This window comes from Arctopsyche grandis, chromosome 5 (genome assembly GCF_051622035.1).
Source record: "Arctopsyche grandis isolate Sample6627 chromosome 5, ASM5162203v2, whole genome shotgun sequence".
NCBI lineage: Eukaryota > Metazoa > Arthropoda > Insecta > Trichoptera > Hydropsychidae > Arctopsyche > Arctopsyche grandis.
In genome coordinates, this window is record NC_135359.1 from 33,664,471 (window position 1) to 33,691,803 (window position 27,333).

Genomic DNA, 27,333 nt, shown 5'->3' on the forward strand with positions numbered 1-27,333 from the left:
CGAAACACAAATTAGTCATCCTATCGCAGCTTTTTTATTACGACAATATAAAAAGTGTATCGCAAAAAAACAAACGGACGCATTTACTACGAGTGCGACATTGCGCTTCCCAAATTTTTTTAACTCATTTTTACAACTAATTAACGTTGCCTAGGTATTTTATTATATAGGTATATGGTCTGATTTACGTGTAAGCATAATCTATGGGCTTGATTCGGTTCAAGACTGTTACGGAAGTAGTAACGAGAAGTGTGTGTCATTTCCTTTTAACACGTGTGAAAGCCCTATCTATGTATTTTTGAAAGCTATCTTTGAATTTTTTGCACTCGTTGCGTTTCATTTCACATACCTTATTTTTTGAATGCCATAATCTAATATATAATTTAGCAAGAGACTTCGTATGTATGTAACTATCGTTGATTTGTAGAATCCGTGACATTCGTTAAATTTAATAAAAAAACAAATGGATATTCAAATAAATTTTAATAAAATAAAACTATTCAAATACATTTAATAAAATGTTTACTATCAGATTTAAACGGTTTATATATTACAAATATTGAGCGAAGCCGGGTAAAACCATGTTATAAGTGTTGTATAAATGATTAACTCGAAAATTTTAATCCCTTGGATCAATGCGCATAGATCACTGTGTGCTTAGTATGTATAACGATGAAAAACAGGAATTGAAACACGCGTGTGAAAGGTTTGACTGGAGAAGTGGAGTAGTGGTGATATAGTGAAAATTTTGAAATGACTGAAAGAATAAAAGAAGTGCATTCAAGAGAACGTATGAAATGGGTAGACGAAGTAAGATTATAATAAATATGAGATAAAATAGATGAAATTTTACATATGATTACGATTTTAGAAACAAATTATATGGCGTGTTATCATTCGATTAGGTAAAATTTCAGTATGTCGATAATCGAATTAATACAAATGAATCGTGTTCCTACAATATCATAAAATGACTTCTTACGCAACCAGGACGTTTTTCTTAAAGAGGGGTTTATTCACAGTTAACAATTAACGTATCCCCTTATAACGTCATCTATTAATCCTTGATTTTAGGTGGCACTCGTAAAATTTCCGGTATGAGAAATTTTTAGCATTGGCCCAAGAGCATCTTTACCTCGCGTTCTTCTCAAGAAAGCAATAATGACATTGCACTTGTCAAATTTGTACGATGTACATGTACATACAGCAATTGCGGAAATTCAATGCACACACTTATAAGAGGATGTAATTTTTTTGGCTCAATCAGAAATGGCAGTGAGACAAATGACTACGGTGCAAGTTGCAAAAAAAATCACACACAGAAACTAATTTGGAGGTTAACTGGTTATTCATAATAATCTACAAGGCCTACATACACACGCTCGCTCATGCATATATTGGATCATACGAGTATCTACAGCACAGGTCGCTTCAATAACGTCGCGTCGTAGCAAAACTTTCACAAAATGTTTCAGTAAATAAATTGTCAAATTTTTCATTAGTGTATCTTGTCCCGTTGATTTTTACTTCATTACGTCGACCAAAGTTCACTTATTTTTTTTTATTCGAATCAAAAAACACACGTATACGTATGTATGTATGTATGTATTGTTATGCACTTGCGTTCCGTGTAAGATCCAAAACAGCATTCGTTTCAAGGTTTCAACGTAACGTCATCGTGCAGCGGCCAGTACATATTGCGTTGTGACGTCATAAGTCAGAGATCGTTCGCACGATCAATTTTAAATCATCACGCGACGTCTATGTATGTAAATTCACTCAGCAGATTGGTTTTATAAGTGCCAATTGATTTTTTGTCATGTGTGCTTTCTATAAACGTCTACTTTCATGCATTTCCAAATGTCAATAGATATGTATAAATAGCGCCAGATGAATTTGCACATTTTCAGATAATGAAGCAGAAAGAGAAGTCTTGAGATTAAAGATATGTATCTTTAGGAGATTCTAATGAACATTTCGGGTATAAAATCACCAAATTATCTAACATCAATTTTTAGTTATTTTGCATTTATACGTTTCGTCAGACTACTTTGACTTCACGATAAAACTAATTTCTGCACATTCATCACGAAAAACAAATTCGAATCGAAAATGCGTGCCAACTTCCGCATTTGAACGTTTAAGTAATGCGCTTGGTTTCGAAAATTGACACAGTTGGGTATTTTGCACATATTTGGCCGTCGTTATTAATTTCGAACGAAATTCACTCGGAATATTTATAGCCGTAGAAATGATTATATATTTCGTCCGATTAGATTTAAATTACACGAAAGGATTCAAAAATATCCGGCAAGTTGATACGATCATAACTTTGATTTTTAACGTTCACTTTCCTTCCATTTTTTTTGCAAAAGCACGACTTTATTAATATTAGATTTTTGCAATTCGCCAGTCACTAGCGCGCAGAAGTTTGATATTCCGAACGATCGACAGAGACCTTGGTGAAATCTAAATTTTATTGTCGTGAGGTTCTTCGGAACTTCGGAAAAGGTCAAGAGTGACCCAAAAAAAATGGCCTCGCCAAAGACTGGGGAGGCTGTGTGCGTTGCGACCTTGTTATTTCACGACAGAGGCGTTGAATATGCAATCGCAAACCGCCAATGATTCAACTCGATCCAATATTGAACTATTGCATTGGTGAAAAAGCAAAAAAAAAAAAAACAAAGCATAAAGTCTATACATTTAGATTGAGAAGAATCCCATTAATTGCAAGGCAATTGAATCGTTTCTTTGAAACGCCCGTGTTTAAGATTATTCATAAAATAGTATGACGCATAAATAAAAATTTCAACCTTCACGGTCACAGATTACTTATGTTTTATTCGCGACAATCGTCAAATATATGTATACAATCGCAATAGTAGCATTTTAAATTGCATAAATATGTACATACGTTTTGTTATTTGGAACAACAGCTCGGTTTGCAAATTTCAAAATTGGAGCAAATTTGGTCGGCATTGACACACAAATCCAAATATGTATAATCGTCTATAGTGCGATGATAGCATATTATTTGATTAGTAATGCAACATTTAGACAATGTCACATTTGATTACAGTAAGTAAAACAATTGAAATTTATGTAGTATGTTTCCCGTACGAATTAATTCTAAATGAATCATTTTTAAACACGTAAAAAAGTTTGAAAATCTCTGTATGTATAATAATCTGCTGATAGAAATCGAAAAGCGTTGACGATAAACCTACATAAATTAGACCAATCAGTGTCAAATCATGCGCTGATTGGCCCAATTCAAATCCAATTGGTTGATCTTTCGCCATTTTGATTTTACCTTATATGGTCAAAATTACAAATTGAACAAAACGAATACATTAATAATATTCAATACTTATTTGAAACTGTGACGTAATTCACAAGAGAAGCTAGCGAATAGAAAGTGAGAGCTATTGATTGATCACTGTTAGATTTATTAGTCAGTTAAAAAGCTGAAAGATGAGGCTTTTTTTTACCGCGCCGCGAAGATGCAACGCGAAATGTAAGACGTGCAATAACTTTCATTAGTGACTTTCGGTTTTTTGCATTGGCGTAATGACCGGAAGCTCCAAATCAGTCGGCTGTTATGTTTGCAATTTTCTTTTACACGCATCGCCAAGGTGTTTTTAAGAGTTCTGAACTTTGGTTGTTCGAGTGAATTCGTTGGAATAAGAATATTTGGTTCATTGTCATACGTATGCGCTGACAGTGAACTGGATTCGAACAAGTAAGTCATTGTCAGTAGGACAGGTAAAAAGACGCTATTGGGAGAACTCTCCTACGTCTATCTAATGGTGATTGTTCGAGAGCCGGTGGATGATGGTTGATAGTTTGGAGCGTATGCTGCAAATGTGATCACTGATCAGCATCGACGTCGACCTCTACTTATTCGGCCTTCCGATCCAGTTTTTCGGGGTTATCCACTATGGACGAACACGGCCATACACACACACACATTAAGCCCATTCACACTTCGTATATTGCCCACGTACACGATACTCCATCCGGTTGCGATTAGCAAAACTAAACACATGTATGTACCTCATATTTCCGCATTATTCAAAAATTTAACATGGGATAACATCGTTGGTCGTATCCATTGAAATCGCCGAAAAACTAAAGACAAGTACATACATACATACAAACCAAGTACAATCTGATACAAGTGCTTATCTATTGATACATATCTACTTACTACTAATTGCGTCTCTTATAAATAGAATTGTGTTGGTAAAGGGGCACACATATGCTGCGATCTGTCGGTCAATTTGTCTGCCGTGGGATTGCAAGCTACGGTATAAATATCAAAACAAATTACACAACTTTAGTGGGATGATTCATTTTGAAGAATTTTTTTAAAAAAGATTTACAATTCACTGAAATTATTTGATTGTCCAACCAATCCTCCAACAGGTAACAAGTTTAAAGGTATTTTTACTATTCCAAATTTTCAATTCTCATCAAAAAATATAATAATATCCTATGCTAGAAATATCATAATGTTGTGATATATCTATCAAAAGCCAAACATAATATTTATTTATTTATTCATAATATTTATAATAACGATTGAGATACATTATTGATAATAATGAAGTTGTGGCAGTTTTTTTTAACTACGCTCACTCTTAAGAGGGCTGTACACCTGAAACCTTAATTTTGTTACCGTTCCTTTCTTCGATATATATATTGAGTGTATGTATATATTGAGTGAATGCGACAATATATATCAATATATATATATATATCAGTGGCGGGCGGTGACTTTTCAAACAAGGGATGCTGTCCCTTGTTTGAAAAAAAAAACCGACCAATTTATTTTTTAAAATTTAATTTTATTCTTCGTTCCTTTTTACAAAATTCATCGATAACCGCATCATAGAATTTTTTATTGTTTTTTAAATTTGACATTATTTTCTTTTCGATTGCAATTAAAGCAAGACCAGAGAGTCTTTCTTCACTTTGACTACTTCTGGTGAACGTTTTAATTCTTTTCATAGTCGAAAATGATCGTTCAGCCGATGCGCTCGTGGAAGGTATCGTACAAATTAATTGTATTAAACTAAATACTTGTTCCAAAACGTCTATTAGATCATCTTTCACAATTAATTCCTTTACGTCATTTATAGATTTCAAATGAAAATCTTGCGTTGAGTACATGTAAATTAATTCGCTTTTTAATTTCATAAAATCAAAGTATTTTCCATAAGTTAGGTGGAGTGATTTAAATAGGAAATCTGGAAAATTATTTTCATATTCTTTAAATTTTTTGACGTTAAAAAATTCGAGAAATTTTAAATTTTCGATATCTCGAAATCGATTGGTTGTATTTACTGAAAGAGTTTCTAAAATTTCAGAATAGTGAAGTTTATACGTTGTTTTCACATCTTCTTCACATTCAGCATATTTTCTTTTTCTATTAAAATTTTTAGTTATTACTTTGTTCCACAATGAATCAAAATCGTCTTTTTTGTTATCTAAATATTTTACAAATTTTTTAATTTCACTTACGCAATACGATATGTCAAAGGTTTTTTTTTGTAAAATTTCAAATAAAAAATCTGCCGAATTAAATATTGCAGAAAATAAATGCAAATTGAAATTGAATTCAAACTCTTTTAAATAACGATGAAGGACTTCAGCATTTATGACAGCATCAGTATCCCATTCGTCTTCGTCATTAATTATTTGATTAAATATTTCCATTAATTCTGTTTGATATTCTAATATCATATTTAAAATTTTGCTATTGTAGTTCCATCGTGTAGGGGCAGCAGTGGGAAATCGTTTTTTTATTTGACAATCGAGAAGGGAAATTCTTCTTGAAGACTTACAAAAAAAAGTTGAAAATGACAACATACGGCTGAAAAAACGTTTGCATCCGGATATATGTTTAACAGATTGCGACAAAACTAAATTCAATCTGTGAGCGTAACAATGGACAAATAAAGAATTAGGACAAATATCTCGAATTTTTCGTTGCACTCCATTATGCTCCCCGGACATTACAGCCGCTCCATCGTACGTTTGTGCAATTAATTTGTCCAAACAACCAAATTCTTCCAAGGTCTCACGTATGTGCTGAAAAAGAGCATTAGCTGTTCTATTGGGACTAACATCGACAAATCCAACAAATCTCTCCTGAATTTCATTATTTTCATCTACATATCTAAAAATAGTAGATAGCTGAGCTTTGCGACTGATATCTGTAGATTCGTCCACAATTATGGAAACAAATTTTGATGCACGTATTTCAGTTTTAATCTCATCTAGCAAGACTTTTGATATTGCGGATACCAAGTCATTTTGTATATGGTTCGATAGTCCAGTAAACACCGTAGAGTTATCTAAATGAGTTTTCAATTTTATGTCTGATTCACTCAACAGATACAGCAATTCAATATAATTCCCTCTATTTTCCGATTCCTGGTGCTCAAAATGTCCTCGTAAAGGTTGTTCTTGTTTTGCTAAAAAACAGATCGCGCTTATTAATTTCGACAAAATGTATCTATTTGCAGTAACTTCTTTGTTGTGCATTTCAATATTTGCTTTAAATTGAGCACTTAAAAAATTTTCTATACGAGGTCCCTTTCCAAATTTTTTAAATTGAGCAGCAGAACATATGTGAGCTTGAGAACATTCATGTCTCTTGCGCGATTTACTTAAATTGTTTAGGTCAGAAAATCCAAATTTACTCCAGACATTCACTTCTTGAGAAAATAAAATACATGGCCAACAGAATAATTTCGTTAAGTGAGCACATCCACAAATCCATGAAATTTTTTCGTATGTTTCTGTGTTAAAATACCTTTTAAATGTTTTTGTTTTAGACTGAATATTTAATATTGGTGTGGGTTTGGGGCTCTTAACAATAATCTCCTTTTCATTAAATGGGAGAGAAGCAAATCTTCTTTTCAGCACATTTTCAATTAAACAATTGCAATTATTATTGATCTCGACGACAAGTCCACTCTCATTGTTATTTTCGATATCCATATTAAAGGCAATAATGAAAACTCGTAAGTAGTGGAACAGTAAACTAAAAATAAAGTTAGACGAAACTAATTTAAATGAAAACTTAATTCAAAAGTAAAAAATAACCAACTTACAGTATAAATGATTAACTTCGTCTAAAGAAATGAATCGGCTAGCTTTTTGATAAATAACTTGGGGCGTAGCGTGCGGAAATATCGATCAACAGCGGCTTCCAAGTGAAACTCAATAGATAAGCAAACAGAGAAACCGAATCCACCGTAGAGGTTAAACAAGTGTCAACGCGTCCGCGCGAATATGACAGCCTCATAGTGCGCATGCGCAAATGGGATCGGTCCGAACTCCGAATCCATGACGCGCGCGCACTTCACTCAGCGTCTACTCGCCAGCGTCACTCGCCTGTGGCCGGCCTATGCGAATCCTTAATAAAAATTATCAAAAGATCCTATATAATGCATCATGTAACAAAAAACACGTGATATGTGAAATATATATCATATACTACATCATAATCACGTACATCACTAAGAATACATCGAAGCGAAATTCAAATATTTATTAAAAATACTCTTGGCTTTTTAAAGTTATAGGGGATGCGCCGCATCCACCGCATCCATGGACCGCACGCCACTGATATATATATATATATTGAGTGAATGCGACAGTTGCGCTTCGACCAGGTAAAACGTATTTTAAATTGACAAAATCGAGGTTTCGTATTCTACTATTTTGTCCTCCAAAACTGGACCAATTTTTAAAAAAATTTCATCATCGGTATGAGAAAGATACTTTCTGTGTATTTTTTTTTAAATCGGCGTATTTTTTTTAAAATCGACCGTTAAATAAGCACGCTGGACTCGTTTCGTGGGTCTAAAAAAGAGGCGATTTTATAGATGTTTGGCGGCTCCTAGCTCATATAAAAAATAATTAATCAAAAAAATAAAACGATAGATGCACCCCAATGGTGGATATCCATAGCATATTAAAAAATAATTTCTCTAGTGCCATAATTGAGGAAGAGAGAAGTATAGTACGTTTGTATGGACAAGGCGCTGCTGTCCAGCCCTCTTAACAGATGCGTTCTATTGGGGAAAAAGGTAGTAGTTTCCAACTATTTTTAATATAGGCACATACATATTTATGCTATGCTAAGCTCTTATCACAAATGAAAAAATATTTTTCGACCTTGAAACAATTCTCATATGATATTTACGAAACTCTTATAATCTAATAAATATAGTTTTTAAGTCACATTTCATTTGGCTTTTCTACTCACGTCAAAAATGAAGTTACATATAATATATGTATGTATACAAATCTTGAATAGGGACATAGAAGCGTTCAAATTCGACAGTTTGAAACAGTCGAGTCAAAGGTAGGAGTGTTTCTGCTTCATGGCCAAATTCGGTCAGCCTTCTAAATCAATTTTTTTTCGGCTAGCCTTCTGGGTTAGTGGGAGACAGCGCGTTCGTTTTTTTTTAATATAGTTTTTGCATACGAACATTTGAATTGTTTATTATTTTTACCTTGAAGCTTCTTGAGCATCGCATACGCGTACAACAATGCCGTTAACGAAACATTTTGCATGCTGAAGAGGAGACCTCCAGATTTAACTCCATCAATTTCCATCCCAGTTAACGAGACCGCGTACTGAGTATGTACTCCAATTGTCGCTGCTTTTTGAGATACATACGTCGTTTGGTATCTGGAGTTGTGACCTTTCGTCTCGTCGAGCGCCCAAGGTCCGAGCGATTTGCGACCTTGTACGGCCACTACTAATAATGCGAAAAAAATAAAGCCGTCGGGTTTTGCTCCGATGATGCAACTGCATCAGCTGGTCAGAGCTTCTACATCGGTGGCGGCGTGTCTTTGCATCTACTTCCGCTTACGTCACACACACTTTTCATAATGGCGACGAAATAATTTTACTTTTTTTCGCGACAATTTGCGCTCATTAGTTCTGTTACATATGTATGTACATTGATATATTCGATTTCGAGAAGATAAATCTATCAATCTATCGATAAATTGTGAAAAATTCCGTTTTGCATGAAAGTTTTCAGATCTTTATACATTGGGTATTGATGAATCACTCTTAGCTATTAATTGGAACATTCATATTCATTATTCCATTTGGGCGTCGCTGTGATTTTTTCCTTATGTACATTTTTATGTACTATTTTTTCTGCTTTTACCTTTTATTTCTTTTTAATCTATGAATTATTACTATTATTATTATGATTTTTATTTTTCTCTCTAATTTTCTTATGGAGGCCATTGTGGCGCATTAGGTTCTTCCTGTAATGCCACAATGGTCCAAAACTATAAATGAATAAATTAATGAATTATTAATCATAAAATACATGTACGCAACGGTAACGGTAATGAATTTTTGTCTAAATATCGGCCATCCCCTCATTTTGACATAAACACGAAAAAAAATAAAGATAAAACGTTGCGTCTCTGATCTGCACATTTGAATTGGGTATTTGGTGATTCACGATTATCGCAAATATGAACCCTATACTTTTGTTAGTAATTCAATATTTGGATACATTATTAAGTAAAGAAATTAAGATGACTATGTAAATGCAAAATCGGAATTAATAACATTTAATGTGCTCAAACGCACTTCATCTTTTGATCTCACTTTATTATGTGCTTCGTGTGTTTCGTTCGTTAGCTGAAACTCTATAGCACGCAGTTTGAGCATCATCACCTTCGGCTATCAATATCGGGCATCTTCTTTGGACAATAGTAAACTTTGAAGAAGGCGATTCGTGTCGCATTTAATCTCTGAAAGCTGGTGTCGTTATAACTTCCGCGTGGTGTGGCTTTTTGCGGTTCGGCCGTTAAACGGCGCCCGTTTTCAGATCTGGGGGCGACGCCCTGTCTCCTCCTCCTCCTCCGCCTCTTTCTTCGCTGGTTCTCTTTACTGTTTTATCACCGACACCAGCCCGAGAAGACCAGATTTCTCAAAATCATTGGACACGCGATGACGAATCGGCCGGGACTGCACTGCTTTTACGATCGTCTAAAACATACCGATTAACCCACTGAAGTCTGAAATGAAAAATAGCACCAGCACCTCGGATATGTATGTAGTCTTCGGGTATTTATTACAATTGGCGAGAAACCCATTAAATGTTCAATCGTCTCTCCGTGCTAGCATACACTACTACAAATGTATATAAAACCTACCCCTGAACAGTGTCTTAGTCTAGGTTTGCGAATCAGATGATTTATAATGGTTGAAATCAACCAATCATAGTTTTAATGGAAACATTTTAAGAGTTTTCCCGAATGAGATCTAGATCTTAGCAACATCTAAACATTTACCTTGATTCTGATTTTTTGATTGAGACAGTTTTTGAGCGCCGCCAAAGGACCGGTCCATTTCGGTATTTTGTCCAAAATATCTTTGTTTTTGTGGAAGACGTCGACTTTCACCGGAACTAGAAGTAAAAACAATGAAAAATTAATTTAATCTTTAGTTACACTTTTTTGTTTGTTTTAGGTGAGGAATTTAATCGAAACTACCAATTATTTATTGCCAACACGAACCGTGAGTCACAATACATTTATTACTATACGTAATTTAAACGTTATATGTACTCTCAAAAAATGTAAAGTTTAGTAATTGATGATTGGAATTGAAATATTGTACATAGAAAATTAAAAAGAAGAAATTCTAATAAGCATTGCTTCTTTATAAAATTATTAAATAGTAAAATAGAAGAACGTACTGGAATGCATTTCTATGTGTACCTAATCTCGCCAATCCTGTTCTACGACTAGGTATTTTCAAAGCACTCTCATACCTACATACATATTATATTATAGATATACGAATTTATTCGCATTATGGCAACCGTGAAATCTTTTAAACGCACATACATCTATACAAAAAATTTCAAAATTAAGTGTGAAAATTAAGCAATTTTCCGTAGGTAAAAAAGAGCAGTGTGAATATGGAAATATCGATTTCCTGTTGCCATTTATTTGCCAGACGCGTAGAAACAAAGTGAATAGTAAAACGCTGCAATAAATAATGGTCTCTATGGGCTGGCGAGAAGAACAGTTATAGATTTGCATATTTTTATGGGGCCGAAGTGCTCCTTCAATGGTCGGGAAGAATTACATACATACATATTATGAAACGCAAGTCCAAGTCGAACGGCCGTTCACTGCACCGAGCGCTTAACTTACGTCATCTATTTTGCGAAAGGTCAGTTAGGTTCAATTTCTACCAAAACCAAAACGACAATGTAAAATTAATTTTAATCGAGTAAAAACTTAATTGGGATCAATTAAAATTTCATTGTTTATACATATATAAGTATAATACATCTATGCGAATTAGTGTGCAACAATGTTTCAAAAAAAAAGATAATATGAGATAAATTTTAAATGAATGTTTGTAAATTGGTTCTAGTGCCAAAAATTCAAGTGAAAAATCGACGTTTATAAGAAGTGTCATCATCTGATTTAAGTGGTATTTGTTTCATAAACTAGCTTGTTAAAAATATGATATATTTATTTAGATACCTATATACCTTTGTACTTGTGCTAGATTATTTGCTCCAATTTTTAACAGTTATTTTTACGAATTACATAATAAATGAATGTACAATAATATTATATTTGTAGAAAAGTAAGAAGGCATCGAAAGAGGAAAGTGTGGGTTTTGATATGACAGGGTGAAAATCCGGTGGGTGTAGATAGGTGTATATACATACATACATATATACTTATCTACTAAGACGAAGTCAATATAATAGTACCCGAGATTATTTATGCATGCAAAGGAAAATAAGGAGGATAAATGGAAGAGGGTTGCATCAAGTAGAAAGGTAATTTAAATGATGATACACTTCAAAATCGGCCTACTTCATCGGCACATTCAAACTCAAAGAACTACCTCAGACCGCACGAACTTTTAAATATGTATCGATACGTGTACATATGTATGTAAATATTGTATCAATAGAGTTTTGACCGATAGTGCGTTCGCGTCTCCGCCAAGTCTACGACATCCACAACTGCATATGTACCTACATATGCACATATGTACATACATAGGTACGTACGTGAATAGCATTTTTATTCGATTTTACTCCACCGAGAGATATTGGCATCGGTGGATGCACTTGGCGCCTTTTTCCACAGAAGAAAGTGGCCGAGAGGGGGCCCCTGTCGGTGGGGCTCCGCCCCCGCGAGGAATTCCCTGGTCTCGGCGGTCGCTTAGGTCGTCGACCCCCGCACTCGACCCCGCGCCCCGCACCTCCCCCCTGGCGTGCGTTCACCCCGAGGCATCGCGGTGCATCGGCTGCAGCGTGCAGATGCACCGGAGAAAACAGGTGCTTTCACTGCACACGCGCACACGTCCAATCTGCACGCTTATGCAGGTGTGTGAGTATGTGTGAGTGCAATCTCTCCGTCGTAACGCACGCACATGGCCTCACCTGTTGAAAGTGCTCCAAGTTACTTGTGTATGTAGAACCAAAATTGTGCGGGGTAGTAATTTGTAGTTCAGGGTGCGATGTAAATCTTTGATTGTAATTTTCATCGGGGTTTGAAGCGTGAACCTTTCCGACGACCAAGTTACATTTGAATAGCATATTCAATTTTCAATCGACATTAATCAATTGAGGTGCATATGCAGTTTTGTAGTCAGGCCAGGTCGCTCTGGTACTTTTTTTTGAGCCATGTCGCCGCCCTGGTTTTTCGAGTAAAATTAAAAAATATTTTTGCTTAAATTTCATATAAAATTTTGTATACCAAATATTGTGAGCAGACTCTCTGTTTAACATTCGGTGACTACGACCTCGTATCCTCACTCAAATGCCCATTTGAGTGCAGAAAAAAATTTAAAAGCAGCCCAACAACAACCCATTGAAAAAATTATACTTATAAACTGAATGATGCCGAAATCGAATCATCTAACAAAATTTTCAAAACTGTATATTATATTGCAAAAAATAATAAGCTGTACTCGGATAATTTTGATTGACTTTTCAAGTTAATTAGTATCTGATGTTTTTATAAATATTCGTACTACCAATATTAGGATACATTTTTTTAAGTAGCGAAAAAATCCGAGGGGTGTCGTAAAAATTAAACACCGTCCTGGTACTTTTTTATTTAGCACTACACCACTGTGCATATGTATGTACTTTTCTTCATTCCTATTTATTATATGTAAATATGTAGCCAGTAGCATAGATCAATAGTTAGCGTGTAATGATTTCAATTTTGTGGTCACGGGTTCAATCCCTGAATGTGCTGCTGGCCAAACCTTGGATATGTGACTCCAAAGTCGGATTTTGCCAATCTAGGTGATTTCACTGAAATGGCAAACTTGTCCTGTTTCTCGCAAAGTTCGAGTTTTCAGCATCTCGAATTTGCTGATTTATAAAATGCTGCAAAAATTTTTGACAAATTTATCCGTAGATTAAAAAGTAAAATTTCTTTATAATTTGGGGTTTACCTGTAAGACCTTCCTGGTACATATATATATATATATATATATATATATATATATATATATATATATATATATATATATACAGAGCCAAAGAGGGGGGGGGGGACTGTGGTAAAGTTCCAGGGTCCGGACTACACGAGGGGCCCCGTGTCTGAAATCATACCTGTTATATCATACTTTCTCATTGAATTATTTTCAAAAAAATAACAACCAACATACATACATATATTATACATAGGTATTTTTATAATAGTTCTGATATATGTATGTATTTACACTCCAGAAAATGTAGGACATCCACTAGAGCTAGTGGTTTTCAAATGAACGCATCAATAAGAGTGGGAATCGATTCATACTTCGAAATGAAATCTCGAAGGAAACCGAAAAAAATAAATAAATTTTTCTTCATAGTTCGTCTGCAACGTATGTACATTATTTCCAATAAGACGATGAAATTTCACGTGAGAACCACCGATTTACAAATATGTATGTATATATCTATGTATTTTAATTCGATAATCGCAATCGTTAGGATGAAATTGCTTCGTAAAACATTCTGCTTTTGTGTTCTATTCAGAGCGATATCAGTATGCCTGGATTTTAGTGAATTTCGGTCATCAACCCCCTCGAAAAATACGGAAAAATTCTCCACGAAATACATATACGCATTTTTAAAAATAATGACACGCAATTTAAGGAAAATATCGTTCTCAACGCCGCGCGGGTTCATGAACCTTGCCAAATCTTCACTCAGTTTAGGCACAATTAGAACCCATCCAACTGCGGATGTAAATTACGTCAAACTATTGACGTACACGTGTATTTACTTACATACACTATTGAAAGCATCGAAATTCCCCATTGAGCCGAACGCAACAGTACGTAAATTTGATCTCGTCTAGGGTCGTCCACCAGACTCCCTTTGGTCGGGCCGGGGGTGGTTAACCCCTGAAAGGGAAGGGGTGGTTTCCACCCAACCGTCCCAGTTGTCCAAGGTCGTATCTCGGTTACGGCCTCCCTGAACCAGGAAACTTTTTTCGACGTCTGAGTTCTACGACCCTTCTCCCGCTGTTCCACTCTCGCCACCCACTCCTCTCACTAGGTTTATTAACCTTTTCTTGTTAAATTTGAGCCTCCCTGCGTCCATGGGGTGGGTCTCAGGCATTTTGACGCCTGTAATTTGACAAGCGTGTGTGCGTTATAAATACCCATATATCCGAAATACCTTTAATTATTTACGCGATATGAATTTGACACGTGTCGATGGTGACGGTCGTTAACGTGTTACGTGGCAGTAATTATTTATTTATTTTCGAAAATTTACAGTTTTAATGAAATATAAATAATAGTAAAATATAACTATTCAAAAGATAAACCATTATTATTTATAACAAAAATAATTTTGTCGTTTAAATACTCGCGACAATCGTTCAACGATTGATCGCTTATTGTAATGTATGCACATTCTAATTATGTAATTAATACTTTTTTTTGAATAAACAATTCAAAAATAATAAAAAGACAATAAATTGAGAATCGCCGCGTTATATGTTGCCATAAACAGTCATCTGAAGGGAAATATTTATTATATATTTAATCGAGGTATTCCGCTTGTACGTTATAAAGCTCGAATTATATAATTTAAAGGCGAATTTATGTTTTCGTTTTTTTAACGTAACATAACATATAATAAAAATTAGCGTCAAGAGGGTGGGGATTCGAACCCGCGATTCAATTCAAGCACTTTTTGCAATGATCCACGCCCTCGATCGCAACATACATATTTATGTATGTACATATGTATTATCGGTTGTAGACTCGTAGTTATAAAACAGTTGGTAATAGGTAGCGGGTTTATCAAAGCCCTTGAGTATTATTAAATTAATGAATCAGACAGTTCAGCTTTACGCGTTCAAGATCTTTTGCCAACAGTTCTCTGATTAATCGTAAACCTTCCGTTAATTGCTCTAATAAAATAAAACCATCTAAACAGTACTTCTGTATTGTGTTGTAATGTGGAAAAAAAAGAAAGCCTCAGAGATTGACGTTCTCTGTAGTTAACAGTATACAACAAAACGGGCTAAAAACACGTCTTAATTAATTGAAAGGGAATATCAAAGCAGTTCACGAAACAATTTTATTGCGGTCAGACACCCTGGAGCGGTCGCCTGGGGTCGTTCGTCACCCCCACCCTCCGAAAGCAGTGTAATTGACGGACAGAACGGCGAGTATAAATAAATACTTCGTAAACAACGGAATAAAGGTGAAATTCGGTTCCGCGTCACTTCCAAAGACCTCCACGCAAAGGTGAAGGGTTGGAGGTGGGGGGAGGAGGGGAGGGGGAGTTGAGGGTGAGTTCCGGAGTTCAAACTATGACCCTACGCGAAAAGCGCGTGCCTGCGAAACAACAAACAGACAATAATTGTCTATCGTCGGAGGGAGGATATTCCGTACCCGTGTACCCGATTTTCCGCCAAGGGAGACTGGGGGTGGATGAAACTTGGGGATGTCGAGTTGAAAGGTTATACGGGGTTAGGCTAGGTTCGTAGCGCCGTCAACGACGCGTCCTACCTCATTCCCGGTTCGACGTACAATACAAATGCTCAATTTTCAACAATATTTTTTTATACGTGTAAACTGCGGCTCGGCGGCGACATGCGGCTATTTACCGTTTACGGCTCACCACATTATAATTGTTCAAAAAATAAATGTTTCCAATAACCAGTACACACCTTCATATGTATGTATATATGTATATATTTTTCTAATATTATTAAACTGCATTACATACATATCTATGAGATATAAATATACATTCATTTTATTGTTGAGCTGGTGCGAGAAGTGTTGGGACTTTTGGGTTTGTACTTTACAATCGTCGGACCATAGATTGTTCTAATACAATATATTAAAGTTTAGGTTTCTTAAAGCTCTTAGCTCAGTCTGTTATGTACGAAAAAGGCCGCTAAAACCTACACAAAGACGATTTAATTTATGTTTTCTAGGTTATATTTTTGAATCATGTATGTGATTTTTTACATAAATTTTAACACAGTGCCAAGTCCTCAAATTATCATAGTATCATACACAAATTCGAATATATACATATGTATGTATATATTCAATATACAATATACATATATGTGTATATTTAAATTACAGTCAGATACAATTTTATTTACAATTTTAGGTAAGAATGAGTCAATTTCTGAAGAAACGTTTCGACAGTTAAATCAGATGAATTCGCAAAACCCGATGGAATAATCAGCTTGAATTACAATTATGTATTAAGAGTTCAAATAACAATGTTTTCTATTTATTGTAATTATTTTAATTTAAAATGAATCCCCCTTCAAGGATTGCTTATTTTTATTGTTTAAAATGTTTCGATAAATGTTGATATAATTAACAAGTCGCATAAAATTTAAATCTATTAAAATAAATTCCGTGAGGTTTATGAATTCACCTTGAGCATTCATTTACTAAATTATTATTCAGTTTCAAAAAATTTTGGCAATTATACAGCGGTCTTCAAATCAGCAAATCGAATCATTTCGATACACAAATAAAATTATTATCAAAAAAAAATCGCAGAGGCATTTCAAGCACGATTGCTCGCGATTGCGAAAACTTTTGCACACTTTCGAAACTAAACATAAAAATTGTCGTGACTTATCGTCACTTCATGCATTGTTGTGCTTATTTTTTAGACGCGAATACACTTCCGACTGTCATCCGATCTAAACACGAGCAAAAACGTACAAAAATGGCAACAGATTAAATTCTGCAAGTGCAACGAAACGTTGTTCAATGTTCAAAGAAAATTACATTTTCTTTTACCTTTCACCGTTTCGATGAGAAATCTTGCTGAAATAAGATTTATCGATGCCAAAACTCGCAGTTTAATTAATCAATAAAAAAACTTACGGTAAGCATTTTTTTCAGCAATACTCTGCAAGTACCTACCGGGTACTATTTCGCATGAATGCTTTTAAGAAAAAATACCATTAAACTTTTGCATGGGTGTAATAGTTTGCATTAAATCAGTGCATCGTCACGCCCAATCAGCAGCTTATTGATATAATTTAAGTGATTGTTAAGATTTTACGATTTTCTTTTATACAGGACGTTAAAATTGTATACCATCATTAAAATCACATACCTATGTAATAACGTTTGCGAATATTAAACATTTTATTGACTTTTCTATAATATTCAACCTGAAACGTTTTTCATATGAATCGCGCTGAACCGAGCGGTAGAAACACCCGCACTGCGTGTTTGGCCTTTAATTCCAAAACTCTATTTAATATTTATTGTAGTTTAATAGTAAAGCTTTGGATCTTGAATGTTCATTCGTTCAATTACTATCTCCGAAACAATTTGTGCAACTATGTTTAAATCGCCCTTATTTATGACAAATCAGATCCGACGAGAATTTCATCGAGTATCATACGAATAAATACCAGGTTGACAGGGATATACACATTTAAATATATGAATATGTAATTAACGTAGATAAGAACAAACTAATATTCAATAGCTATTGCATGCCTGGTAGCATTTCATTAGATGATAAAATAGTAGAAGTAAATTATTATTTATATTTAGGTCAAATAATAGACATGTCCGGTAGTAAAGAAGAAGAAATAAAGAGACGTATGAAATTAGGGTGGAGTGCATTTGGACAAATGAATGCGGTTTTTAAATCAAAAATGCCACCCTGCCTGAACAAAAATATCTTCGATCAATGCGTTTTGCCAGTGATGACGTATGGATGTGAAACTTGAACATTGAACACCAAAATGCTACACAAAGTCCAATGCACTCAAATAAGCACGGAACGCTGTATGCTCGGCATAACGAGGAAAGACTGGAAGCGAAACGTTGGTGTGAAGTATGACAAGCTTAGTGGACATATGTAGTTGGTTAGAGTAAAGAGATTAAAATGGCAAAGAGCGGTCGACGTGGCTAGAAGAATGGAAGAAAGGTAGACAAAAGAAGTGCTAGAATAGTATCCGAGAGAATGCAAAAGGGTAAAAGGAAGACCGCAGGGAAGATGGGTAGATGAAATTAGGAAAATTAGTGGGGTGAGATGGATGAGAGTTGCGCAAAACAGGGACGAGTGGAGGCGTGTTGGAGAGGCCTTCATCCAGCAGTGATGGCGAGTGGCTGTAGATGATGATGATATGAATATGTACATACTACATTCAATAATCTATGTATAGTTATAATCTAACTTCATATCATCGTACGCTTGTGCTGGTTAGTACTAAAATTATTGATGCTTTAACATTTTTTAACGAAGGGAGTAAGTATAGACCGGATAAGAAACGAGCCGCTTTTAGCCTAGTGAGTCGCCTATCGGTTGTTCTGAAAAGTTCGATAACTTGCGCTTGGCCTCTGACGTTTCGATCCGCATTCGGTATTCATATATTGTTTGTTTTTGTCGTACGGAGGAGGGAAAGAAGAGTATGACCGCTCGGAAGTTGTAACGGAAAACAGGAGTGGCTATTTCCATTTCCCCTTCCCCTCCAAAATAAACCGTTGAATTTTAGCGACAGAACACTATTTTAGTAAAAAAAATTATATACCTCTTTTTTTACGATTACAACTTGAAAGGTACCACGTCTACCGTACGTGGCCTTCCAAAAATAGGAAATTAGCATTAGCTGCATGATTTAGGGCAAAATCAGACAGCGGTGAATGTAGCACGTGTTTTTTTAGATAGTTTTAAACATATAGAAAAAATGTGACGTTCATGCTTGACAGTGTCATCTATACCAAAACGACCCTTTGGACCATTTTCGGGCAAATTGTATCATTGCTTGACAGTGATCGATAACGAATATGGGATACACCGTTATCGATCACTGTCAAGCAAGGATAAATACTACCATACAATTTCAACGACATAGGTCGAATGTGTCGTTTTGAAAGGACTATCCCATCCCATGCACGCGTGCCATGAACGTCATATTTTTTCTGGGTCTACCTCACGGCACCGAAGGTGAAAAGGTCGAAAAAGCAAATATCGGAAGGCAAAGATCGAAAATCGAAAGATCAAAAAAAAAGGGTGCATGGTAAACGGTACTATGTACATATATATAATTAGTCACCGGACCCAGAAGGTGCCGCGTATTGTTCAAAGGTTGTAAATGCATTGTTAAAGGTTTGCCGAACCTTTTTTACAAAGGATTTACAACAATGGAACAATGGATAGCACTGTGACTATCCTACCTCTATATATGTGGCTCGGTCGTTAAGCTTCTGCTTAACACTGAGAGGCGCCGAGTTCGATCCCTTGAGCTGACCTCGATTGAAAAGAATTTTTCTGAGTATATCTGTAATGCTGCTGGTCAGACCAGGATTTGTGACTCCTGGTTGATCGTTTCCTATCAGAGTTTGCCAATTTTCTCTGATTTCATTGTTGAAACGATTCCCGATTAAAAATCCTTCCTACCCACTATGTCACCACTATTTGAGTATGATTAATGTAAATATTACAATAAAAATGTATGTACAATTCATAGATGTCTCGTTAATTGTCGAGTTTAAGTCAGTGTCTCGTAATTTAGCGACTTATGTATATAATAAAAAATGCTGTATTGTTTGTAATTTGGCCAGGAAGGCGCATTAGGGTTTACCTGTAATGCCTTCCTGGTATGAAATAAAATAAAATAAATAAATAAATATAATATATCAGTGGCATGCGGTGAAAGTATCTCTCTTTGTGTCCCACAGCCTTGTTTAATGTGCGCGCGCAGGATACGGGAGGAAAAGCCTGTTCCTCTTGTTCCTGTTGTATCCTGCTCGCGCAAATTAAGTGAGGATGTACGACGGGGGGGAGAGAGTTTTACCGCACGCCACTGATATATATATATATGTATGTACTAACCGTTTTTCATATGTATGCATAGTAAACGAACATTTTCGATTTTTTCACGGTTACCCATTTTTCTATATGTACATATATGTCAACTATCTAAAAAAAAGCACGTGCCACATTCACCGCTGTCTGATTTCACCCTTAGTATGTATTAGAATGATTTTTGGTTGCGAATCCGTTATTTCGAATTATTGATGACACTATTTGAAAGAAGGGCGATCTGGTTGCAAAATTAAAAACAATATGGAAGATCGAAGATAGCGTCGGTGATGAAGATCAATAGGTGGGGAGAGCGTGTCGATCTAATCAGCAAGTGTGCATAAAACATATAAAATACAATAATAATGCGATGAAAGTGGATGTACCAGTGTGTGCGCGTTGGTTGTACGGAGAGAGTGCAATGGCTGTTCCAGTCAGCCGCAGCCGCGAGAGCTGTTGACCTAGGTTAGGTGGGTCGATGCTCTGCCTCTCTCGCTCACTCCAACAGATCGCTGATGCTGATGCTGATGCTGCTGCTTCTGCTGATGCCGCTGGACACCTCAAGATGATCAACCTCTAAACACCGACTTGTCTCGTAGGCGCCCCCCCACACCCAAAACTGATTCAGGACCAGTTCCAGCGTGTTGCTCTTGCAAAACGAGTAGGACCTATGTATGTACGTATGTATTGTCATGTCGTGGCTGCCAACTAACGGTCCAATTTATATACGTATATGGCGGCGGTGGTTCGTTATTTACGCAAATAGTCTTAATCCGTTAAAAACATCTACTTTTACTTTCATTGAATGTGAAAAATACGCATAGGATATTTTTTATATTCATTTTTTTAATTCGATTATCTAAAAATATGGTTTACATGATTATACGATGATTATATTCGAATAAAATTCGTAAATGAAGATAAGAATAAAAAAAAAAGTTGGTTTGATTTTGATCCAGCATTATGTATTATGTATTCCTGATTTATTGTTTTGGCGATTTCTTTGAATCTTTTTTTAAACTGAGCCAAAACTATTTTCTGGTTAGTTAGATTTTAGTGTGGCATTCGACATTCGAAGAAAAGATTTTGGTTCCCGAAATTTCAAAGAGTGTTGTTGTTTAGATCCGTGGATCGATTTTGGTTCGCGATTTTTTTCATAATTAATACAAAAAAATACATATTATATTCGATATAAAAAATATTGAATACCATTAATTTTCGATTAAGTTTAATGAAACGAACAATACTATTATGTTTTATGCTAGTTTTAATTTTAAAGTGGTTACGTTAACTTTCAGTCAGATTAGAATGGTTTGGTTAGTTGATTTCGAAAACCAGTTGGTATAAATGTAAAATCTTTAATGTAGGAATGAATGCCTTATTTTACCTTAATAATTGATAATACTTTTCCAAGAATATTAAGGATTTAAGTGAGGTTTTTACATACATATATGTAATACTTTTATAATCACCCTTTATTATGGCGGTTGTGAGATGCAAATTATTTCAATTATTGCTTTACAAGCGCTTTCCTTCACAAAATCATTATATATTATAAAATTTAAAATCACTATAAAATCGTAATGAGGCATATGATGGAAATGATAAAATGTAGTTCATAGCTTTATAGTAATAAATTGCAACGTCGATTGTTATTCATGTGTCGATAATAAAAACGGACTACAAAGCGATTGAAAATATAAATAAATATAATTCGTCCTTACGCTGGTGTGGCAGAAAGCGGCTTTTGTTTTTGGCGGCAACTTGTTCTTCGGTGAGCTTCGGACCGGTAGGGACGGCGCCTGTTTTACCGACTGCCTGTTTTCTCTCGCGTGGTTTTTGTTTCGACGCATAAATCGCGAGATTGTCGTAAATTGGCGCTTTAGGATTTGGCACTTGGACATTTTTTGAATAGAGCACTTTCAGAGGGTCGAACTTATCACTGCGGAAGTTCAGGCTGTCGTCGGTTTCTTCACCGGATTCGTGACAATCACCAGCCCCGCCACACGCCATCGCTCGCCAACTGTCAAACTGACAGCTGGGTTTCGGTTGTCAGAACGCACGCCGTAACACCGCGAATTACAACCAGGCCCGAATATAATATTGCACTCCACAAAATTTATTTAAATCACTACAAATGTATTCATTCGTATCTACATAGGATTTAATTTGAATTTAAAAATATATTTTTATATTCATTATTTCTCCGGGGTGTCGCAAATCTACCACAAATTTATAAAAATAAATAAAATCGTGTATTAGACACTCATAACTTGTATATATGTATGTAAACCGTATACGAAATGTTTGTCGATATTAAATATACAGTAACAATTGTTACTGTAATGAAGATATATATAAAGGCTAATAATTACTTGGCTCATTCAATATAACAGTCCATTCTAATAAATTTTCAGTAATTAATCCTAAGAATAGCTTATATTGTTTTATATAATTTTGATATGTTTTTCTCTTAGTAAATAAATAAATAACAAAAAAAATTTTGCAGTTCCTCTGAACCATTTAAATACGAGAGGGCAAATGTGAGGCGCAATACTCTTGTCATCGTTTATTCGAAGAAATGAATAATTCGACGTTAGCAAATATTCGTGAAATATTGCGCAATGCGCATTGATTTCATGCAATCTTACATATACATAATACATACATATATACCTACATACAAGGCTCACGAATCACGCATTCTCGAAAGCTCTCATTGCCGCTTAAGATTAACTTAATGTAGCTTAGTCATTTTCATATTATTACTCAATTTTTATGCATTATCGATATTACAAAGAGTTCATGTATATGTACACAGAAATTCCTTGTGACACGATATATCGCCGAAGAATTGCGTGATGGCGCGTACCTTGTACTATTGTTTTTTGCATTAGAGCGCACGTAAAAGTGTAAATAGAGGAGAAAAAAAATGCATTCGCTATGCGATGACTTCAAATGCACTTCCTTGTTGTTGTCGTGATATCGCCGAGCACCTTGCCAACGCAAACCTTCGACGTCAAATTATCTATGCAGAATAAATGGCAATTAACTAGTCTGGCATGGCGTGCTCTTACTCATCGCAGTTACCCTCGGTGACAAAGCCAAGATCAATGAAATTTTCACAATGGTTTCCTAAACATTCTTTGTTTGAATTATTCGAATTAATTTATATAAAAAAACATCCCTCATTATAAATATACATATGTATGTATGTATATGTAAAAAGACTCAAGACTCAAAAAAACGTCATTATATACATTGCACTGATACATATTTTTTCAATACAAAAGCAATGGGCCAAACATACAGAAAAACATGCATAACCGTGCACAGATACCGGATAGATAATTATATAATATGTATGTATATGATATAAACAGATACTGGATAGAACCTGCTAGGTTTTATTCGTTTAGCTGAGCATAGCCCTACATATGTATGTACATATGTTAATATGTACATATGTATATACATGTGTGTAAGTAATTATTCGTGTAAAGCAATTATTATATTTACTTATGAAATATGTAAGCTTATATTTGTTATAAAAGTTAACCGTTTTTAAATTAATTCTTCTTCTTATGTACTTCCTTATATGACAAATCGACCCTAGATTTTCTAAACTGTTGTGATTTAGACTCTAAAGCATGATCTTAGATTATAAGGCTTAGCATTATTATTCTTTGAATAATTTGAAGTCATTTTTTGCTATGTAATTTTTAGTACAATTGAAGGCCAATATTGAGGTTATCATTTTTTAAGGTACAAAAAATCCGGAAATTTGATTAAAATATATAATTTTCCTTGTTGATCCTTATTAAGTAGATCAAGGTTGGCCATCTTGTTTCATAGAGGATTTTTCCGCCATTTTGTCACCAATATACATCACTCACCACTGCACTGTCCTCGAATTCAGATTGTACAGGTGAAAGGGAAAGAATCACGTAGTTTCATGCTTTTGGCGTGCGGTAGAGTCCATGACTCAATTGGTGGCGTCACTTAATTAAACGTCATTATTTACGTGTTGAACGTCGCCCACACTGACCCTTGTGTGGCCAAATTTCTGATGCACCCATTGTGGATGCGCGTCCTCCAGGTTGGAAACCACCTGTTGGCCGCGCGTATTACGCGACAAGCATTCTCAAAGTGAAAGACCTTGCCGTTTTATTTATTAATTCAAAGGCCTTTGCGAAGGTGACGAAGCCGTTAATGGTCAGAATTAAATACTATTTTATTCAACAGCCATTACTACGGACACAACACGACACACACGCATAACGCATAATTTAATTCGTGGGGGAAAAACGATGGTTATACATATATATGTATCTATGTAAACACATACAAATGTATATATATAGGTATATAGCCCGATTGGAGTAAGCGGTCGACGGGTTTCATTTTTTCCAATATTTAATCCCTATCAGAAAATCAGAATTCTGTAGAATCAGAATCGACAGGATCATATAAAAAGATGTTAAAAAACCTTTAATTTTCGGCTGGAATTTTGTTTTATATATGTACATACATACATATATGCGCATCCATAGATACATATTTATTTCTGTATATTTCCATTTATATGTTTTACATTTTGTTCACTCTTTTCGTAATAGGCTACAATTAGTATCTACCTAAGTATAAAAAAATATTTTTAATACGTAGGATTGATTTTGCTATTCAATTTACATGATTTTCAACCAACTTTCTTTAAATTTAAAACCAAGGATGCTAAGAACTATAAGTAATAATATGAAAGTTGATTTTAACATTGTCATTAATATTTATAATCATTTTTTATTGTTTGTATCATAAAAAATAGTAGATATTCAACATTTGGAATATAAATTTGATTTTATATTCAATATATACATTTAAGCAATAATACATATAATAATTCAACTGAAATGTCAGTGCAAAATATATATTATTACTGCTTCACTTCCATTTTCATTCATTTACATTTTTTTTAATATTTACATCCCAATTTAACATATGTATGTATGTACATATCTGCTAAGAATATTAATTTGAAATGTTAAAAATGCATGTAAATGTATTAAATTTGATCAGCGACTCTCAATAATATATTACCATTAATTTAAATTTCCATGACTACATATGTATGTATTAAAACTTAATACATACATATGTATGTATTAAAACTTAATACATATGTACATACATATGTATATAACAACAACTGGTAATTTTAGACCGAAGATATTGATGTAAACTATATTGATGTTTGTTTATAAATTATACATATCACGTATTTATTTGATGTTTGAAACGTCATTTCATACTAACTGTAACAAAGGTAATTGCGATTTTCAAGGAAAACTATTTTATTAAAACTCAATTTATTTTTGCTGTAATTCTAATCATCCGGAAGGTGATGATAATAATGACGATGTTGACAATGCGAAGATTATCTACGGCAAAAACAAACGCTGGGAATCGATTCTAACAGTTCCGTTGGACCATTTTTCTCTCAGGTTCACTTGCGAAGAAGTGCATGAGAAATCGAAAGTGCATTGTCAAGTTGCATCATACATATGTACACGTGTGCGAGTCGAACATCTTTGTTTTTTTCTCAGAATATACACATATATAAAAAATACCCCACTAGCATAGAATGTGATAATCTGAGAAATTAGTTTATATTCTGACGTATTGAAATGTATTATTTTTTTATATTTTATCTTAAATACATTTTGATAGGTTGTTTTGATCAATCGGACATTGTAATTAATTCAACGCGGAAATTAATCTTTAATTTAACAAATTCGTACAATCAAGGCTGTGTCATTTTAACTATCATCAAATTAACATACTGATCTGTATAGTACAGTTTCAACGACTTAATTAAATTATGTGTACATAAATAGGTTTGAGTTTTGAAAAAATGTTGATACATTCACTATCAATATTTATGGTTAAACTGTATGTACATATGTATGTATTTTCACGTATTATCGAATAGATTTTTATGAAGAAATTATTTTACCGCTACAAGATTTATCATTAAAATAACATAAAAATAAATATTTTAGTTTCGAAATATTTTCATGATTTTAGTATTTTTAAAATATTATATTTTATAAAGTTTCCTGATAATATCGAATCAATACGAATCGCTTTATCATATCTGATCCTCTTCATTTCAAAATGTTTGACAAAAGGTTGTGTGCTATGAAATATATCTATGTAAATATTAATAGAGTGAAAGTGCTTTACATTTAAATAATATATACATGTTTGTTTCAATGATTTAATCGGTTACTCTGAATAATTATTATTGCGTGCTATTATGCCGTTTGGACAAATTGCACGGATAAAATTGAAAATGCTAATTACGATATTGCAAACGATATTATAAGATCAACGGACTCTTGTCAGTTTCATTATGATTTGTCATGATTTTTTCACGTATACGATAAGTATTCTGACACGAACGGTACTTACATACATAGATATACATATATGTACTTCCACAGTTTTCCTTCATTGGTGGCTCAGAGTTTAATTCGATTCAACGTTAAAGCGCATTGTCTGAATATTTATTTTTATTGGATAAAAAGCTCAAATATGTATAGATTCAAATCTATTTTTTAATTTTTACGACAACGTTTGAAAAACATTGATTTTTCATCATAATTTGCAAAGAATGGCGCAAACTTTCTCCACCGTGTTATCGTATTGAATCGACCACGCTCTGGCGAACGCGAATCTTGATCGTTCAAAGCTTTTTTTCGTAAAAATTATATAATTTTATAAATAAATAAACAAATATGTTGTCAAATTAATGTTTTTGATATTTTTTTCTCAATTTTTTGGTAACCAGTTTAAATTTGTAAGTAAAGGAAGCTGCTGTATACAAATTGAAAAGGTAAAAAGATAAAGTTTTACACTTTGAATCAAGCACGTGTATGTTCTAGCATTGTAAATGATTTGAATAAACATG

At 34.3% G+C, this 27,333-nt stretch overlaps 2 protein-coding genes and 2 long non-coding RNA genes across 4 annotated transcripts in view; 1 reads left to right on the plus strand and 3 right to left on the minus strand.

The window, feature by feature from the left end:
• Nucleotides 1-22,426, minus strand: part of Lsm11 (U6 snRNA-associated Sm-like protein LSm11) — a 30,290-nt gene extending 7,864 nt beyond the window's left edge. The window contains exons 1-2 of the mRNA XM_077430548.1: nucleotides 22,088-22,426; nucleotides 10,348-10,463 (exon numbers count right to left, since the gene is read on the minus strand). Coding sequence (XP_077286674.1) covers nucleotides 10,348-10,463; nucleotides 22,088-22,376 — 405 coding nt within the window. The 5' untranslated portion in view covers nucleotides 22,377-22,426. The remainder of the gene's footprint in view (nucleotides 1-10,347; nucleotides 10,464-22,087) is intronic.
• LOC143912065 (uncharacterized) overlaps nucleotides 1-27,333 on the minus strand; it is a 569,875-nt gene that overhangs the window by 330,442 nt on the left and 212,100 nt on the right. The window lies entirely within an intron of this gene.
• Nucleotides 1-27,333, plus strand: part of LOC143911593 (uncharacterized) — an 84,246-nt gene that overhangs the window by 50,328 nt on the left and 6,585 nt on the right. The window lies entirely within an intron of this gene.
• Nucleotides 4,800-7,392, minus strand: LOC143911532 (zinc finger MYM-type protein 1-like). Its single transcript, XM_077430426.1, has 2 exons — nucleotides 7,125-7,392; nucleotides 4,800-7,054 (listed from the first exon to the last, which is right to left on the minus strand). Exon 2 carries the CDS (start codon nucleotides 7,009-7,011, stop codon nucleotides 4,831-4,833), a length of 2,181 nt encoding a protein of 726 aa, XP_077286552.1. The 5' UTR covers nucleotides 7,012-7,054; nucleotides 7,125-7,392; the 3' UTR covers nucleotides 4,800-4,830.